The sequence below is a fragment of the Rhinatrema bivittatum genome, chromosome 3, assembly GCF_901001135.1.
Source record: "Rhinatrema bivittatum chromosome 3, aRhiBiv1.1, whole genome shotgun sequence".
In the NCBI taxonomy this organism is placed as follows: domain Eukaryota; kingdom Metazoa; phylum Chordata; class Amphibia; order Gymnophiona; family Rhinatrematidae; genus Rhinatrema; species Rhinatrema bivittatum.
In genome coordinates, this window is record NC_042617.1 from 472129920 (window position 1) to 472149862 (window position 19943).

General features: G+C 50.5%; 1 protein-coding gene across 7 annotated transcripts in view; it reads right to left on the reverse strand.

The window, feature by feature from the left end:
- Positions 1-19943, reverse strand: part of PUM2 (pumilio RNA binding family member 2) — a 427826-nt gene that overhangs the window by 193894 nt on the left and 213989 nt on the right. For all 7 annotated transcript variants that reach the window (XM_029595976.1, XM_029595973.1, XM_029595975.1 and 4 more), the window contains one exon: positions 6779-6908. In XM_029595976.1, coding sequence (XP_029451836.1) covers positions 6779-6908 — 130 coding nt within the window. The remainder of the gene's footprint in view (positions 1-6778; positions 6909-19943) is intronic.

The following is a 19943-nucleotide window of genomic DNA, read 5'->3' on the forward strand; positions in this document are numbered from 1 at the left end:
CCTCCAGGAAGCAGGTGCAGGAATGAGCACCTGCCTTCCTGCTTGTTGATATACCATATTGCAACTTGGGTTGTCTGTCCGAATTAGGACTTCCTTGGATGACAACTGATCCCTGAACGTCCACAAGGCGTAGTGGATTGCCTGACGCTCCAGAAAGTTTATCTGACAGTGGGCTTTTGAGGCAGTCCAGAGACATTGCGTATGGATACCGGTCACATGGGCTCCCCAGTCTGAAGGGAAGCATCGGTGGTGAGAATCACCTGGGGCGGAGAGGCTTGAAAAAAGTCTTTTTAACAGGTTGGAAAGATCTTCCCACCAGGATAGGAACACTCGCAGAGGGTCAGTGACTGCGAGAGGAGCCTTGAGATTCTGGGAAGCCTGTCGCCACTGGGATCGCAAGGTCCACTGTGCCATCCTCATGCAGAAGCGAGCCAGAGGGGTCACATGGACAGAGGCCGCCATGGGGCCCAGCAGGTGGGCTGGTACTCTCCAGCTGTTCCAGATAAGAGTAGCCAGTGAGGCAAGGACGATTGCTTAGTCCCAGGGCAAAAAAGCTTTTGCCTGTGCCATGTCCAGTCTGGCGCCTATGAAGTCCAGCTGAGGAGACTGGCAGAGATGTAGCTTGGGGAAGTTGATAAACCCCGATGCCTGCAGCGTCTGCACCAGAGCATGCAAGGCTCCAGAGCGGTAGTCGCTTTTGAACAACCAGTTGTGCAGGTAGGGGAACACGTGCACCAAGGGACGCCTGAGGTAGGCGGCCACAACCGCTAGGCATTAGGTAAAAAGGCAGGGGGCCAATGCCAGCCCGAAGGACAGCACTTTGTACTGGTAATGTGTTTTCCCCACCACGAAGCGGAGGTACTTCTGGTGGCTGGGGAAGACAGCAATGTGCGCGTAAGCCTCCTTGAGATCAAGGGAGCTAAGCCAGTCTCCTCTGAGGAGTGGGAGCAGCGTGCCCAGAGAGACCATCTTGAATTTTTCTCTTATGAGAAATTTGTTCAATGCCCGTAGGTAGAGAATGGCGCGCAAGACACCGCCATTCAAACCTTTAAAAACTAACATTAGTATCTTAAAAGAGATCCTCTATTTAACAGGTATCCAATGTAAACTCTTTAGAATGGGTGAGATATGATCACGAAACAGCATCCCAGTAATTATCCTGGCAGCAGAATTTTGGGCATACCGCAATGCCTTCAAAGATTTTTGGGGGAAGACACAAATACAAGGCATTACAGTAGCCAGAGAGGAAAGGGCAAGAAAATGGGTGACAATTCTTAAGTTGGACTTGCTTAAGAACGGCTGTAATCTACAAAGCATATGAAGTTTGAAAACCACCTCTTTCACAACTCTTGAAATCTGAGGCTTTAATGATAAGGTGGAATCCATAATAAAAGATTCCTTACCTCAGCCACTATTAAGATTTGAACCCTATCATACCCTCTTATGAGGGTATCTTTCCAGATATAAAATTTATGTCTTTAAGAGAAGTTTATTATTTGTCAATCAATCCTTAAGGGATTTTAAACAATAGGAAATCTTCTTTAAAGAACAATTGATTCAGAGATAGGCTAAAAAAAAATGGATATCATCAGCAAACAGACGACAGCAAATGTCAAGTTGTGATAAGACTTGGCAAATTGGGGCAATATATACATTAAACAATACTGCTGAGAGTGTGACCCCTGAGGAACCCCAGTGTCCAAAGCAAATTCATCAGACCAATGACCAGAGACATATACCAATTGGGAACGATTACTCAAAAAGGAGAAAAAAAATTTTAAAATAGTGTTTTCTATTCCTATATTAGACGATTAATGAGAATAGATTGATCAACGGTATCAAATGCTGCAAAGGACAAGAAAAAACCCAGTAGCACAGTCAAATCCACGCCTAAAAATATCAAAAAGGGACAAGAGTGCTTCAGTATTGTGATTGGAACAAAAGCCATACTGATGGTCATCTAGTATTTGATCAACATCTAAAAAAATCTTGAAATTGACTCAACACTACTTTTTAAAATAATTTAGCAAGAAAAAACAGGTTACTAATTGGGCAATAGCTGTTTAAATTGTTTGGTTCAGACGTAGGTTTCTTCAGTACAGGTTTAACCACTGCTGATTTTAAAATGTTTGGTAAAGATCCTTCTTATAACAAACAATTAATCAAGTCTCAAAAAACAAGAATTCCTTGCTGAGCCACTTAAACAAAATATTTGAGCATTTAGACAAGAGGAAAAAATTTGATTTTAGTTTACTTAGCATAGAAACCTCAAGTGAGCCTACAGTAGAAAAGGTATCCCACAGAATATTTGATTCACCCATGTCTAAAATAGTGGTTTTGGGAAAAGAAGGTGTAAGCCTCTCAATCTTTTTACTAAAAAAAAAAAAAGACCAAATTCTTGTGCACTTAAATCAGTCTGATATCAAAAGGAGGAGACTTGGATGTCAAGGTTTTAACATATGGTTAATTTACTATGAAGGTCGGTATAAAAAAGTGTTAAATAAATAATAAATAACAATGCAAAAGAGTTCATGTGACTGGTTTGGAGCAGATTGAATTTGTATTGAAAAGAAATTGGCGTTTCAACTGATTAGATTCATTTTGATAATCGAGTTTAGCCAAATAGGCTAATTGATCAGTACAGGACTTAGATTTTCTCCAGTGACTTTCTATAGCTCTAAGCTGCTTTTTTTTTTTTTTTTTTTAGCAATCATTTCCTTATCAAACCATGGGGGCTCTGAGTCCTCTGAGAAACATTTTTTCATTCAAAGGGGCAATCTGTTCTAAGGCATCATTAAGTGAATTAACCCACAGAGATGTTGCTTCATTAGTATTATCAAATTATTTTTCATTCAATTTAAGCATCCAGATCTCTTTTAAAGCATCCACTTCAAAGTTCTTTCTTTTACAAATATCTTGATTCAGCCTTGACTGTGAACCTTTCAGTAATTCTGGCTGAAATCTCAATTAGAGAATGGTCTGACCAGGGAACAGCCTCATATTTTGCAGAAAAAGAATTAAAGAAGAAAGTTCCAAAAAAAAAAAAAAAGTCTAAAATATGACCATGTGAATAAGTAGCAGCTCGATACTGTAAGGTGCGGTTGGAGATTAACTCGCTGTGGGCGCACAATTGGGACGCGTAAGGCGATACAGTCTCCAGTTTCACGCGTCCTTAGTGCTTCTTGAAACCGACCTGTAACCTTTCCCGCACGCAGCATGTAAATGATATGTAAATGAACGAATTAGCTATTTAATGAACGAATTAGCTATTCCCTCCGATACTGTGACACGCGCTCCGACTATCGCTTTTTTACCCTGCCGTTTTGCCGCGCGGTTAACCTGTTAGTTTACCGCCTACCCCTACCCCTGCGTTAGAGGCAGGAGTAAGGGTAAGCAGCAAACTTTCCCCCAGCCCCCGCTCACCTGCCCTGGTCGCGTCCATGGGTGCCGGTCTCCGGGGTAGCCCCAGTCCTCTCCCTCCTCCCGAAGCAAAAAAAAAAAAAGCGAAAAAAATAAACCCAATGCTGCCCCACTTCGGCAGCCCCCCTTCGGCGGAGACGGCAGTGTAAAGCGAGACGGACCACAGCGGACCTTCGGCGGAGACGGCACTGTAAAGCGAGACAGACCGTGGCGCAAGGAGAGGAGAAGAGAGAAGACGCAACTTACTCCAGCCAGCCAGCCCTCCTCCGGACAGCGGCTCCTCTGCCTCCCAGCTGCCGGCGAAGATAGACGCCCGAACGGGTAGGCCCCTCGTGCAATTTGACCTCAAGGCGTGACGCCTTGAGGTCAAATTGCACGAGGGGCCTACCCGTTCGGGCGTCTATCTTTGCCGGCAGCTGGGAGGCAGAGGAGCCGCTGTCCGGAGGAGGGCTGGCTGGAGTAAGTTGCAACTTCTCTCTCCTCCTCTCCTTGCGCCGTGGTCTGTCTCGCTTTACAGTGCCGTCTCCGCCGAAGGTCCGTCTCGCTTTACACTGCCATCTCCGCCGTAGGGGGGCTGCCGAAGTGGGGGCTGGCTGGAGTAAGTTGCGTCTTCTCTCCTTGCGCCGCAGCCCTCCCCACCCGGACATCGGCGACGACCGCGGCTCCTGCCTCCAGCTGTCAGACAGACGCATCACACGTGGGAAAGCGGCCCCTATGCGTGCAATTGGCTGCTCAAGACGTGACGTCACATGCCGTGACGCCAAACGTCGTGACGTCACGTCTTGAGCAGCCAATTGCACGCATAGGGGCCGCTTTCCCACGTGCGATGCGTCTGTCTGACAGCTGGAGGCAGGAGCCGCAGTCGTCGCCGATGTCCGGAGGGGGGGGGCTGCAAAAGTAAGTCGCTTCGTCGCTTTAAACTGCCACCCCCCCTCCTCCCGGAGCAAGGCTGCTTTTCGCTCCCTGCTTCGGGAGGAGAGGAGAAGGGACTAGCAGGCCCGAGCCTAGGATTGCCCGTCTCTCCCCTCGCTCTCTTGCTACTTTTTCGGTTTTGGTTTTTTTTGCTTCGGGAGGAGGCAACAGGACTGGGGCTGCACCGGAGACCGGACGCGGCCAGGGCAGGTGAGCGGGGGCTGGGGGAAAGTTTGCCGAGCATCGGAGAACATAACTGTCCACTTCCTGGTACCTGTCATTTCAAATGTCATTTGAAATGACATTTGAAATGACAGATACCAGCGTGGCCGTGAAGCGTTAGGCCCGCACACCCAGGATATTGTATAGGCGCTCTATACAGTAAAATGGGTTGCGCGGGCCTAACCTTCGCAGACGCGGCATGCATTTGCATGCAATTTGAAGAGAGTATCGAGCGGTAGGTGAAGAGAACTGTGCGTGCGGGGAACGAGGGTGCGCCTGGCACTGCCGCACTCTAACGCGGCATAACTGTATCGACCTGTAGGTTAGCTAATAAGCTGGGACCAGCCAAGGACTTTCATAGCTTCAAGAACAAATTTTGCATCTCTCAAAGAGGCACAACATCCATGTGCAAATTAAAATCACCTAAAATAATAAAATCTCTAAAATCAGCATTAAAAGAATTCAGCAAATCGATCAATGCTAAAGGATTTTTTTCAAGAAAGTTAAGGAGAGAGTAAATTACATGAAACTCCTCTTGGGGTTTGTGTAAGGCTAAAACCTCTAGATCTGGAGCAGAATCTAGTTCCAAAACCTTCAACTCTTGTTCTGACTTAGCTATAACCAAAATACCACCACCCCTTTTTTTTATAATGTCTCGGGTGTGAAATAATTTATCTGAAGCTGATTCAACAATAGGGTAATACGATTCCAACAGCCATGTCTGAGTGATACAAATTATGACAGATTGGTTATTCTGAAGTAATTCAATAATAGGATTCCTGGTTAGCCGCAGGGTGAGCTTTGCACAATTAAAACCACCACGGGAGCTCTACCCATGCCTGAAATTAAGGATACCTACCTCGGAAAAATACACATAGACCAGCAGTCAGATTTAACCAACATTATGGACAAATTGACTTATTTAATCATTGCCAATCAGTAAACTTTAATTTAACACCCAAAGCCTGGCTCTGTCTGATTTGTCCCAGTATCTCACTACTTGGGATGCAGCTGCTACTTACACACACTGAAAGCAAAACACCGTCTGGTCCATAAGCAAGAGCTTCCCCTCATAAAAAGAATCCACCAAGGGACAGAGAGCCAAGCATGGGAGTTAATTACTAGGGATGTGCAGACAAAAAGTTTATGTTCATAAGTCCATAAGTCGAAAAGGGGGGTCAATTTCAGTCAATATGGACATATGGAGAATTCCATAAGTTGAGTCTATGTCCATACGTGCACCGGTTCCCTAAATAAAAATTTAAACCCCTCACCCTCCTTAATCCCCCCCAAGACTTACCAAAACTCCCTGGTGGTCCAGCGGGGAGTCAGGAAGCCATTCCTCTAATCCTTTGCGAGGAGCACGTGACGTCCGCGTCGCGTCGGAGTGTTGCGGCCGTCACGTGGTCCACCGCGGTTCCGCTCCCGGACCCCTCGTTGGACACAAACGGAACTTTTGGCCAGCTTGGGGGGGCCTTCTGACCTCCCCAAGCTGGCCAAAAGTTCCGTTTGTGTCCAACGAGGGGTCTGGGAGCGGAACCACGGTGGACCACGTGACGGCCGCGTCACTCCGACGATCGCGATTTCCAACGTATTCAACATAGCTATGTTGAATAAGTTGGAAATCCGATCGTTTTCGCCTCATCACTTTAAGTTAAAAAAAAAAAAAAAAAGTAGCGTTTTACATATAAGTTCAAAACGAATGCACACCCCTATTAATTACTAGCCAGAGCAGCCCCAAAGAAAATAAATATGTTTGTGTGTCCATGAGACTTAAACTCCTCCCTCCCGTAAGGGTTACACAAGATTTCGAGGGTATGTGAAACTATGGTCTGTGGCCCTGAAATAATTGCTGATGGTATATAATGGAAACAAAATTTTATTGGCAGAGTTTAGCAGATTTAATTTACTTTTATTTATGTTTACTTGCTTGATTTCAATTGCTTGTTTGTAGGTGTTCATATTATGTATGTACATATTTATATAATCTGCCAAGCACTGTGGATTGGTGTAATATAAATTATAAAATAAATAAATGGCTAAGCAGTGACTTTCTCTTATGCGTCTATACAGTGCTGGTATATCTTGTAATGCTATATAAATGATTAAAAGTAATAGTTGTAGCTCTGACCAGTTGAGACACTGCAGCAGTAGAATAATTATTGGAAAAGTCAAGGTTCCGTAATCCAGCATAAACAGTTTTCTTAACAAATCTGTACTATACCTGGCATGCCTGTGGCGAGTCCCTGACCAAAAGCCAGTGCTGGATTTGCTGCTGTGAGTGACTCATTCTGTTGCCCTTGCTGACCCTGACTGGGAGTAAGTGGACGCTGACTTGCTCCAGTACGCAGAACCTAAGAGAGACCAACATGAAAATCTTCCCTTGAAAGCTGAAGCACAACTCAAGTTTATTTGCTATAAATGTTGTTGAGATTACTTACCTGATAATCTCCTTTTCCTTAGTGTAGACAGATGGACTCAGAACAAGTGGGTATAGTGTGCTCGTGCTAGCAGTTGGAGATGGATCTGACGTCAGCACAGGTAAATATACCCCCACAGGAAGTGAAGCAACTCAGTAATCTTCCTTGCAAAAGCTGTTATGGATATATGTGTACTGACGATCAATGAATTAGTGAAACAGGATTCCCCTGACCGATTGATAGTAGCTGGAGACCGCCAGCGCTTCCAACCGGAAGGCGTCGACACCTGGTAGAGTGGACGCTCTTATGTAAGAAAATGACATGGCTTACCTTGAATCGGTGAAACCCATGTACACCGGCAGCCGGGCGGGATGCTGATCCCATCTGTCTACACTAAGGAAAAGGAGATTATCAGGTAAGTAATCTCAACATTTCCTGGCGTGTAGCCAGATGGACTCAGAACAAGTGGGATGTACAAAAGCTTTACTCCCGGACTGGGCGGGAGGCTGCCTGAGGACCGCGTAGGACTGCCCTCGCAAATGCTGTGTCCTCCCTGGCCTGGACATCCAGACGGTAAAATCTGGAAAAGGTATGGAGGGAGGACCATGTCACCGCCTTACATATCTCCGCGGGCGACAGCATCCTAGATTCTGCCCAAGAGGCCGCCTGCGCTCTGGTGGAATGAGCCTTGACCTGCAGAGGTGGTGACTTCCCGGCCTCTATGTAGGCTGCTCTGATAACTTCTTTGGATCCAGCGGGCTATGGTGGGCCGAGAGGCCGCTTCCCCTTGCTTCTTCCCGCTGTGAAGGACGAACAGATGGTCCGTCTTTCGTACTGCTTCTGTCATTTCCAGGTATCTGGACAGCAGCCTGCCGATGTCGAGATGGCGTAGCAAACGCCCTTCTTCTGATTTCTTCAAACCCGCCGTGGTTGGCAAAGATATGGTTTGGTTGAGGTGAAATTGTGAGACTACTTTAGGTAAGAAAGAGGGAACTGTGCGAAGATGGATAGCCTCTGGAGTGATTCTCAGAAAGGGATCACAGCAGGACAGCGCTTGTAGCTCTGAGATGCGGCGTGCGGAACACACTGCCAGCAAGAACACCATCTTCAAAGTTAGCGAATGGAGAGACAGGCCCCGAAGGGGTCTGAAGGTGGATCCTGCGAGGAAATCCAAAACTATGTTGAGGTTCCACAGGGGCACTGGCCACTTCAGTGGCGGACGAATGTGCTTGACGCCTTTCAGGAAGCGGGAAACATCTGGGTGCGTGGCACGGGTCTTGCCATCCCTCCTGGGACCGTAGCAAGACAGCGCAGCCACCTGAACCTTGATGGAGCTTAGGGAGAGACCCTTCTGAAGCCCATCCTGCAGGAAATCCAGAACAATAGGGATTGTGGTCGCATGTGGATTGGTGCCGTGAGTGTCACACCAGGCTACAAATACTCTCCAGATCCTTATGTAGGTGAGGGAAGTGGAAAACTTGCGAGCTTGGAGGAGTGTATCTATCACCGGCTCTGAGTAACCTCTTTTCTTCAGTCTAGCCCTCTCAATGGCCAGACCGTAAGAGAGAATTGAGCCGGATCCTCGTGGAGGATGGGACCTTGACGAAGCAGGTCCCTGAGAGGAGGCAGGGGAAGAGGCTCCCCTGTCAGTAGTCTTCTCATGTCCGCGTACCAGGGTCTTCTTGGCCAGTCTGGTGCTACTAGAAGAACTAGGCCTCTGTGCCTCTGAATCTTGTGTATAAGGGCGCCCAGCAGGGGCCACGGCGGAAAGGCGTAAAGCAGGGTCCCTGGAGGCCATGGCTGAACCAGGGCGTCGATCCTGTGAGAGAACGGATCTCGCTTGAGGCTGAAGTATCTGGGTACTTGAGCATTGGACCTGTCCGCTAATAGGTCCATGTCTGGGGTCCCCCACTTATCCACAATCATCTGGAAGGCTGTGGGGCCAGCTGCCATTCTCCCGGATTTAGGCTTTCCCTGCTGAGGAAGTCTGCCGCGGTGTTGTCCCTTCCGGCAATGTGGATGGCGGAAATGTCCTGGAGATTCGCCTCTGCCCAAGCCATCAGCGGAGCTATCTCTAGGGACACCTGTTGGCTTCTGGTTCCGCCCTGTCGATTGATGTATGCCACCGTGGTGGAGTTGACGGACATCACTCTGACTGCTCTGTTCCTCAGTCTGTGAGCAAATCGCAGGCAGGCTAATCGGACTGCTCGTGCCTCTAGATGGTTGATGTTCCACCCTGACTCTTCTTTGTTCCACCGCCCTTGGGCGGTGAGCTCTTCGCAGTGTGCTCCCCATCCGCTCAGACTGGCATCTGTGGTGAGCAGAGTCCACGTGGGGTAGGACATCTTCGACCCCCTGCTCATGTGGTTGGGCTGCAACCACCACCGTAGCTGGGTCGGCACTCTGGTGGGTAGAGGTAGATGCACGGAGTAATTCCGGAAGCGTGGGCTCCACCGAGAGAGGAGGGAGCGTTGTAGTGGTCTCATATGGGCCCTTGCCCATGGTACCACTTCCAGGGTGGATGCCATGAGACCGAGGACCTGCAGGTAATCCCAGGCAATGGGCCGGCTGGCTTCCATCAAGGACCGTAGACGGGTCTGGAGCTTTAACCTTCTCTTGGTGGTTAGGCTGACTTTGTCTGCCTGGGTGTCGAACTGGACTCCCAGGTATTCCAGTGATTGGGAAGGCTGTAGGCAACTCTTGCTTAGGTTGACTACCCATCCCAGGCTTTCCAGAAGGGCGATCACTCTGTTGGTTGCCCGATGGCTCTCCTCTCGTGATTTCGCTCTGATCAGCCAATCGTCTAGGTAGGGATGGACAAGGATTCCTTCCCGTCTGAGCGCCGCTGCTACTGTTACGATCACCTTGGTGAAGGTCCGCGGCGCCGTGGCTAACCCGAAGGGCAAAGCCCGGAATTGGAAGTGTTGTCCCAGAACCTTGAAGCGTAGCTGGCGCTGATGATCCCGATGGATCGGAATATGCAGGTAGACTTCTGACAAGTCTATGGCCGTGAGGAATTCCCCTGGCTGTACTGCGGTCTTGACTGAGCGCAGAGTTTCCATGCGAAACCTCGGGACCCTTAAGTATCGGTTGACTGACTTGAGGTCCAATACGGGCCGGAAAGTGCCCTCTTTCTTGGGTACCATGAAATAAATGGAATAGTGCCCAGAATCCATTTCCCATGCAGGTACTGGGATTATGGCTTTCAAGGACAGGAGCCTCGCCAGGGTAGCTTCCAATGCTGCCTTCTTGTGGATTGGACACGGAGATTCCACAAACCTGTCCAGAGGGATGTGATGGAAGTCCATATAATACCCCTCTCGGATGATGGCGAGGACCCACTGGTCCGACGTAATCTCGACCCATCTGGGGTAGAAGAGGGTTAACCTGCCCCCTATGGCTTCGTCCCCCGGATGGATCGGCTGATTCTCATTGTGGGGTGCGGCCGGGACCCGAACCCGAGCCGGCTCCCTTCTTGTGCTGCTTGGTCCAAAAGGACTGGTTCCTGGCCTGAGGATGAGGTGCCTGGTAGCGACTCCTATAGGGAGTGAAGCGTTGGGAGCTTCTACCTCTGGAGGGCCTCGGAAAGGTGCACTGGTTCCTCTTGGACCTGTCTTCCGGCAGTCGAGGTACTGGAGAGGCACCCCATGTGCTGGCCAGTTTATCTAGGTCGCTGCAGAACAGAAGAGAACCCTTGAACGGCATTCTAGTGAGACGTGTCTTAGAAGGGGCGTCGGCTGACCAGTTCCGTATCCAGAGCTGCCTCCTGGCTGCTACTGAGGATGAGACCCCCTTGGCTGTCGTACGGACTAGGTCGGAGGCGGCATCCGTAAGGAACGAGAGAGCTGACTCCATGTCCGCTGCCGGAGCATTGTTCCTGACTTGTGACAAACAGGAACGCGTTACCACTGTGCAGCAGGTTGCGATTCACAGAGACAGAGCTGCCACCTCAAAGGTTTGTTTCAGGATGGCGTCCAGGCGTCTGTCATGAGCCTCCTTGAGGGCCGCCCCCCCCCCTCTACTGGAATGGTAGTGCGCTTGACCACAGCGCTAACCAAGGCGTCCACCGTAGGGCACACCAGCATATCCTGGATTGCCGGCTCCAGGGGGTACATGCCGGACAGGGCCCGACCCCCTTTGAATGAGGCCTCCGGCGCATTCCACTCCAAATCGATCAGCTGTTGTGCCGCTTGCAGGAAGGGGAAATGGCGGGCTGTGGGACGAAGACCCTCCAGCAGGGGGTTCTGCGTAGATGCCTCCATGGTGCTGGGGCCTGGAATAGCCAACTCAGTCAGGCACTGAGAGATCAGGTCGGAGAGACCCTCCTTGGGAAAGAACCGCCTCATAGTTCGATATGGCTCTATCCCCGAGAGAGGATCCTCCTCCTCGGGGGGTTCGGACTCGTCCTCCGAGACATCAGGGTCCACAGGAGCTGGACTGCCCGGAGGCGGGTGCCCACGGTAAGGGCGAGAAGGCCCGGGGGCAGGGTCGGCCGGGGCAACAGGGCCTGGACAGGAAGCCGACTGCATCTGTACAAAGGCGTGAATCCCCTTAAATAAGTCCACCCAGGAAATGGAAGCGGTTTCTAGCCGTCGGGGTACCAAGTCCCCCGGAATTCCTGGCTGTTCAGGACACCCCGCTAAATCCGGGGTGGCCCCTGGGGAACTGTCGGTAAACCTCGGTTGAGACAGGTCCTGGCCCGAGGCTCCCACGGCCTCCTCACATTGGGCACAAAGGGAGTCTGGCTCCTCGCTCTGCGTGACTCTAAGCTGGCACGCTGAGCATAGGCCAAGAGCTTTCACGCCGGAGTCAGGAGGTGCCGCCTCTGGAAACGCCGGGGCGTTCAAGTGTTACATCGCGTCTTGCGAATGCAGGGCGCCGGCTTATGCCAATAATATGCGCTTAATAATATACAATATGCGCTCAAATATACAATATGTGCTCAAGAATATGCGTTCCGCACTATGTGCTGAATAATATCCAATATGCGCTCAAATATACAATATGCGCTCAAGAATATGCGTTCAGCACTATGCGTTCAACAACATACAATATGCGCTCAAGAATATGCGTTCAGCACTACGCGCTCAATAATATACAGCATGCGCTTAAGAATATGCGTTGTGCGCCCATCCACAGGCGCCTATCCGTGGGCGCTCAGTACCTTAACAAGGCTGACAAAATGGCGACCTCCACGGCGTGTCATCTACCGGCAACGCCGCCGATCCTCGTACCTCGGAGACCAAAAGTAAGAGATGTACGCCTTACCTGATCTGCGGCGCTTCCCAGCTGTAACCCAGGCGGTCTCCGGCCGCGGGGGGGAGAGGGGAAATACATTCACCGCCGCGCTCGAGGAGGTGCACCCGCTGCCTCTAAGCCGCCAAACTAGTCTCGCTCGGGGCTAAGTCCACGCCGGGACCGAGGCGCCTCTCAGCCAGGCCCGAGCCCTTCTCGCTCGGGGGCTAGATCCATGCCGCGACTCGGCCACCGGACTGAGGCCTAGACCTCCGAGGGATCGCGGAAATCACATCGGGAAACAACTGGGGGAGGGACCCGAGGGTATCACCGCAGGAGTGCGGGGCTAGTCTTCTGGTATCTTCTTAGAAATTTGGAAAGTAGAAAGTAGATTTGGAAAACACGCTCCGCGAGCGTGCAGGAGCTCCAAACTGCTTTGGAGACGGAAATTACTGAGTTGCTTCACTTCCTGTGGGGGTATATGTACCCGTGCTAACGTCAGATCAGTCTCCAACTGCTAGCACGAGCACACTATACCCACTTGTTCTGAGTCCATCTGGCTACACGCCAGGAAAATTTATTTATTTAAAGGTTTTTATATACCAGTATTAGTGTGAAATATCATATCTGTTTACATCAACTGCAGTTTGGAAATTACATGGAACAAGGGTAGGGAAAAAACAGGGATTAAAAATGTGGCAGAGGAAACTGACTATAGAATAGACAGAATGAAGATGGAACAAGATAATGCACTAAACAGCAATACTAACAATAACAGTAATAACAGAAACATGATTAACTCATTACATGGGTCTGAGTTAAGAGGAAATTACAGCAAGGAAGAGGGAAATGAGGTAAACAGGGCATAAGGGAAATGGGAAATGGAATGAGGGAAAGACTAGCTTAGAGGGAGGTAAGTGTGAAAGAGTAGCAGGGAGGGTAAGAGAAGCGAGGATGCAAGGAAAAATTATCATAAAGGGATGATAGAGGGAGATGCAGGGGAAAAATCACAATGCAGGGGAAATGTCACAATGCTTCTCTCGTTTGTAATGAAAAGAAACTATAATAAAACGGATTCTTAAACATTCTAGTACGAATCTTACATATTTAAAATTGTGCTGCATAGCTAAGAGGAAATTCAGCAATTTAATTTGCTGAAAGTCAACAAAACTAACATTAACTACATTTTAACTCCTCCTTTAACCAATTTTTCACTAGTAATCTTATGTTACAAAACTTGTGGGAAAGCAGAGTTGCTTACCTGTAACAGGTGTTCTCCCAGGACAGCAAGGTGTTAGTCCTCACAGATGGGTGACAAAATGGAACCCCGTCATGGAACACTTTTGTCAAAGTTTCTAGAGCTTTGACTGGCACACTGAGCATGCCCAGCATGCCACCAACCCCGTGGCCACACGGGGTCCCTCCTTCAGTCTCGTTTCATAGCAGAAAAATATGAGCGAAAAATAAAACAAAAAGTAGGCGAACCCAACTCCACTGCGTGGCGGGTGGGTTTCGGGAGGACTAACATCCTGCTGACCTGGGAGAACACCTGTTACAGGGTAAGCAACTCTGCCCTCTCCCAGGACAAGGAGGATTGTAGTCCTCACAGAAGGATGAATACTAAGCTGCAGACTGCTCTTGGAATACACTGGGCCAACAGACACCCAATAACGTGCAACAAGCACAACAGGGGTGCTGTTCGCAACAACCGGGGCAGCCTAAAACTCATACTGGGCCCAAGGTAGGGAGAATTGGGTTCTCACACTGGAAACAGATTACAGAAGACACACTGGCCAAAGACGCCGTCCTGTCAACCGTCCTTATCCAGACAGTAATGGGCTGCAAAGTTGTGGAGGGAACTCCACATCGCGGCCTCGCAGATTTCGGCAATAGGGACTGCCCGGAAGTGTGGTACTGACGCTGCCATGGCCCTCACTGAGTGCGCTTTCACTCGGCCCTTGAGCGGAAGGCCTGCTTGCTGGTAGCAGAAAGCAATACAGTCTGCTAACCAATTAGACAGGGTCTGCTTGCCCACCGCAACTCCAAGTCTATTTTTGTGAAAGGAGGCTGCCTGTGGGCTGCGGTCCATTCTAAATAAAAGGCGAGAGCAAACTTGCAGTCCAAGGTATGCAGAGCCCGCTCACCTGGATGAGAGTGTTGCCTTGGGAAAAAGGTGGGCAACAAGATGGACTGATTCAGGTGAAAATCAATCACCACCTTAGACAGGAACTTAGGGTGAGTGCACAGCACCACTCAGTCATAGAAGAACCTCATGTAAGGCGGATAGATCACTAGGGCCTGCCGCTCACTGACTGTGCAAGCAGACATAACCACTATGAGGAAGATGACCTTCCAGGTGAGGTGTTTGAACTCACAGGAGCACAGATGCTCAAATGGAGGCCACATTAGCCACACCAGCACTATGTTGAGGTCCCAGGCCACAACAGGAGTGGAGGCTTTAGTTGAAGTTCGCCTCTCATGAAGTGTCCTACTAAGGGCTGCACCAAGAGTGTCGCCCAATCCGTGGTGGTATGCACTGATAAGAACTTGAGAAATTACCATGCTGGGTCAGACCAAGGGTCCATCAAGCCCAGCATCCTGTTTCCAACAGAGGCCAAACCAGGCCACAAGAACCTGGCAATAACCCAAACACTAAGATCCCATGCTACTGATGCAATTAATAGCAGTGGCTATTCCCTAAGTAAATTTGATTAATAGCCGTTAATGGACTTCTCCTCCAGGAACTTATCCAAACCTTTTTTGAACCCAGCTACACTAACTGCACTAACCACATCCTCTGGCAACAAATTCCAGAGCTTTATTGTGCGTTGAGTGAAAAATAATTTTCTCCGATTAGTCTTAAATGTGCTACTTGCTAACTTCATGCAATGTCCCCTAGTCCTTCTATTATTTGAAAGTGTAAATAACAGATTCACATCTACTCGTTCAAGACCTCCCATGATCTTAAAGACCTCTATCATATCCCCCCCTCAGCTGTCTCTTCTCAAAGCTGAACAGCCCTAACCTCTTCAGCCTTTCCTCATAGGGGAGCTGTTCCATCCACTTTATCATTTTTCTTGCCCTTCTCTGTACCTTCTCCATCGCAACTATATCTTTTTTGAGATGCGGCGACCAGAACTGTACACTGTATTCAAGGTGCGGCATTATGACATTCTGTTTTATTAACCATTCCCTTCCTAATAATTCCTAACATTGTTTGCTTTTTTGACTGCTGCAGCACACTGAGCCGACGATTTTAAAGTATTATCCACTATGATGCCTAGATCTTTTTCCTGGGTGATGGCACTCAGATGCACCTGGATTGAGGTAGTCTGAAGACCAGACTTTGAAAGGCGCCAGAGGTAGTCCAAAAGCCTAGGAGTGGGGCAAGCGAAAAGGTCAAGACCAGGGATGGGCAATTCCAGTCCGAGGGCCGCAAACCGGTCGGGTTTTCAGGATATCCCTAATGAATATGCACGAGAGAGATTTGCATGCACTCTGCCTCAGTCATATGTAAATCTTTTTCATGCATATTCATTAGGGATATCCTGAAAACCGAACCGGTTTGCAGCCCTCGAGGACCGGAATTGCCCACCCCTGGTGAAGACCCTCCTTTGTGCACCAGGACAAGAACCTCCTCCACACTTTGCTTTGTATGACTTCCACATGGAAGGCTTACGCAAAGCTACTAGGACTTGCGAAACATTATCAGAAAGATCGAGGGACTGTATTATTAGCCTTTCAACATCCGGCTGGAGGTTCGGGTGGCGTAGCCTGCCCAGATCCTGCATGATGAGATCGGGCGAGGTGCCCAGGCGAATAGGCTCTTGGATAGACAGGTCGCGGAGAATGGGAAACCAGACCTGACACGGCCAATGTGGGGCCATTAGGATCAAGGAGCCTCGGTCCTGCTGTTGCTTCACGAGTCTTGCCTATTAGCGGAATCGGAAGGTATGAATACAGTAAACCCACACTCCAGGAGTGGGCGAAGGCATCCACAGCTGGTCCCTTTCCTTCCTTGTGCAGGGAGCAAAATTGTCCACCTTGTGGTTCTGCGAGGACGCAAAGAGATCTATGGCCAGCTGACCCGACTGGCGGAAGATCCTGTCCGCTACATAGATGTTCAGGGACCACTTGTGGGGTTGGAATGTCCAGCTAAGGCAGTCTGCTACCACATTCTCGGTCCCTGCCAGGTAGATGGCTCGCAGGAGCATGGAACGTGACAGCGCCCAGGCCCAAATTTGCATCGCCTCCTGGCAGAGGAGCTAAGAGCCTGTGCCCCCACCCGTTTGTTCACGTACCACATGACCACTTGGTTGTCCATCTGGATCAAGACGACCTTGTTGGACAGGCAGTCCTGGATTGCGTAGAGTGTATACCACATCGCCCGGAGTTCCAGGAAGTTTATCTGGTAGCTTGCCTCAGCTTTCAATCACACCCCTTGTGTGTGGAGGCCGTTGACATGGGCCCCCCAGCCTAGGTTGGAGGCATCCGTACTCAAGATCACCTGAGCAGATGGGGGCTAAAAAGGAAGTCCCTTGCTCAATTTGGATTCTCGCGCCCACTGGGCGATGGAGAGCTGGAGTGGTTCGGTTACCTGGATCAGTGCAGAGACTTTGAGAGGCTTGGTGCCGCTGAGACCGAAGGTTCCATTGCGTGACCCTCATTGGCTAGACAGGCCATTGGGGTGACATGCACCAATGATGCCATGTGACCCAGCAACTTCAGGAGCAGGTGGGCAGAGGCTGTTCACCGGCGACAGATGGATCTGGCCAGCCCAGCCAGGGTGGCAATGTGTTCACTGGGAAGGAACGCCTTGCCTACCATGATGTCCAGATCTTCCCCCGATGAAGTTCAGTCATTGGGACGGAGTCAGCTGGGATTGGGTAGTTTACGAGGAACCCCAGTGATTGGAGGAGTCTCAACATCACTTTCAGGGACTGAAGGGCTCCCTCTTTCGAAGAACTTTTGATGAGCTAATCGTCCAGATATGAGAACACATGCACCCCGTTCCGGCGCAAATGTGCTCCCACCACTGCCAGGCACTTTGTGAAGACCCGGTGTGCGGAGGCTAGCCCAAAGGAGAGAACCCTATATTGGAAATGCCGGTGGCCTACTACGAAGCGCAGGTATTTGCGATGAGGTGGAAAAATGGCAATGTGCGCATAGGCGTCCTGTAGATCCAGAGAGTAGAGCCAATCCCCTTGATGCAGGAGTGGAAGTAGGGTACCCAAGGATACCATTTTGAACCATTCTCTGCGGAAGAACCTGTTTAAGGCCCAGAGACTGAGGATGGGACGGAGGCTGCCTGTTCTCTTTGGGATGAGAAAATACCGGGAGTAGAACCCTCGTCCCTGCTGAGCCCGGGGAACTGATTCCATGGTTCTGGACTGTAGCAGGAGCGAGAGTTCCAACTTGAGGGTCAATGCATGTTCTACGAGGCTCCACACCGGGGAGGGTGGCAGTCTGATGAACACTGATGAGATTCAGGCGGTAACCTCGTGTTACGATGGACAATACCCATCTGTCGGTGGTAATTGGGAACCAGTTGTTCACGAACAGACGACCCCCCACAGATGGGTCGGACAGTGTGGATAAGGGGGATAAGTTTCTGCTCTCTGTTTGCCAGTCAAAAGCCAGCTGCAGGGCTAGGCTGGGGGGCTGGCTGAGCCCTAGGCATTCTTTGTTGGCGAAGGTGGCCTCTTTGCGAGGACTGAGCTGTACAAACACGGGAGGCTGGAGAGTAGTATCTCTGTTGCCTGTAAAACTGCTTCCTGGTATCCCTATGCGGCCCTCTACAGATTGCCGAAGAGGGATCAGAGGTGGTAGTAGACAACTGACGTAGGGACTCATGGTGGTCCTTGAGTTGGGCCACTGCGTCCAGGATTTTGTCCCCAAATGGGTTTTCTCTTGTACAGGGGAGGTCGGCCAGTTTTTCTTGAACCTCCAGGCAAGTCGGAGGCTTTTAGTAAGGCCCAGCATCTGGCACTGTCTGCCACTGAGACTCTTGACACAGTCTCAAAGACATCATAGGCCGCTCTCACCTCATGTTTCCCGGCTTCCAGTCCTTTCTGGAGGATAGATTCTGGGCCCTCCTGAAATTGTTGTGGTAGGGTCTCAATGAACTCCTGGACCTGTTCCAGAGGTTTCTGTTGTACTAGTTCATGTACAACCGGTATGCCGCTATGCAAGCAATAAGCATGGATCCCTGGAAAACCCTTCTACCCAGAGCATCTAAGGCTCTATGGTCCTTTCCTGGAGGGGCAGAAGAGTAAGGGCAGGTCCTCTTGGCCTTTTTCTGGGCTGATTCAACTATCACAGACTGGTGTGGCAACTGGCTCTTCTGAAAACCTAGGGCCTGTTGTATTAAATAGGTGGCATCCATCTTTCTAATGATCGGAGCCACAGAACCTGGGTGTTCCCAGAGCCTGTGAAGGAGTTCCAGGAGAACCTCATGCACCGGGACTGCCATCACCGCCTTAGGAGCATCCAAAAATTGGAGGACCTCCAACATCTTGTGGCAGTTAAAAGTTGGAAGGGAATGGTTTCCGCCATCGCCCGGACAAAACTCGAAGGATAGATCCTCTGGAGGCAAGAGACGTCTCTCTTCTGGAAGGGAAGGCTCCGACAGAAGGTCCTCGGAGGCCTCCGAGGAATGCTCAGAGGCGGAGTCTTCCCATGGGTCATAAGGGGCTTCCTTCTCACCAGAAAACCGCCTGGGTTGAGGAGGGAAGCTAAAACCCAGAGTATGGGGCATGGGACAGATGGTTGGTGAGGTGGAACAGACAGCGGTGGCGCCGGCATCGAGGGCACTGGGACCTGCGATTGACGTCTGTGCACCGGGAGGCCCGATATCCGACATCGGCAGTACCGTCCGTGGAGATGGGCGAGGAGCCGCATCTTCCTCCTCCGAGGAGTCCGGAATCGGGATCGAGATGGGAGGCACTGGTGGTGGACAGGGCACCGGGGGGGACGGGGGACCGCCGGAACGGGCTGCATTGGTAAGGCACCAAGCAGCACATCCAGCCTTTCCAGCAAAGGCGCCAACATGGAGTGCACCGGTTTCGATGCTGGTATGGGGGCCAGCATCTGTGGTGGCTGGAGACCCCAAAGGGCATTTGGCACTGCCTGTTGAACCACGTGGTCCAAATCCTCTCTGAACGAGAGTGCAGACAAGACCGACCCTGGAGTAGGAGGCAGGCTGGGTGTCACCGGAGTGTCCACGGGGGTCCGCGAAGGCTCGGTGCCCAGCAGAGATATCTGTGAGGAACGTCCTAGGCTCCCGGATCCAGAGGAGGATGGGGCCTCCTCTCCTTGGGGCCCTTTTCGGTGGGGGTTTGGCCGAGGCCGATGCCACTCCAGTGTCTGTGCTGGCACTGGATAGTGACGACAATCGGTGCCGGTGTCTATGCTTCCCACAGTGCTTAGTCCAGTCCTTCTCTGGCACTGAGGAAGCCAAAGTCTTCGAATGTTCTGATGCCGGTGAGGGGTGATCTCCCGCCCCCCCCCCGATCATCTTGGCGGGGCATCAAAGGCGAGCGTCCCGAGTCAGATTGATCCCCACGACTTGACGTACCTGGTACCAAAGTTGATAGAGCAGATTACTTGGAACCAAACAAGTGCTCCATCTTGCCCAGACGGATGCGCGGCCTTTGGGGGTCATCTGAGTACAGCTGGGACACCGAACGTCGTGTGGGTCCATTATGGACATAATCCGTGGACACTCAGGGCACT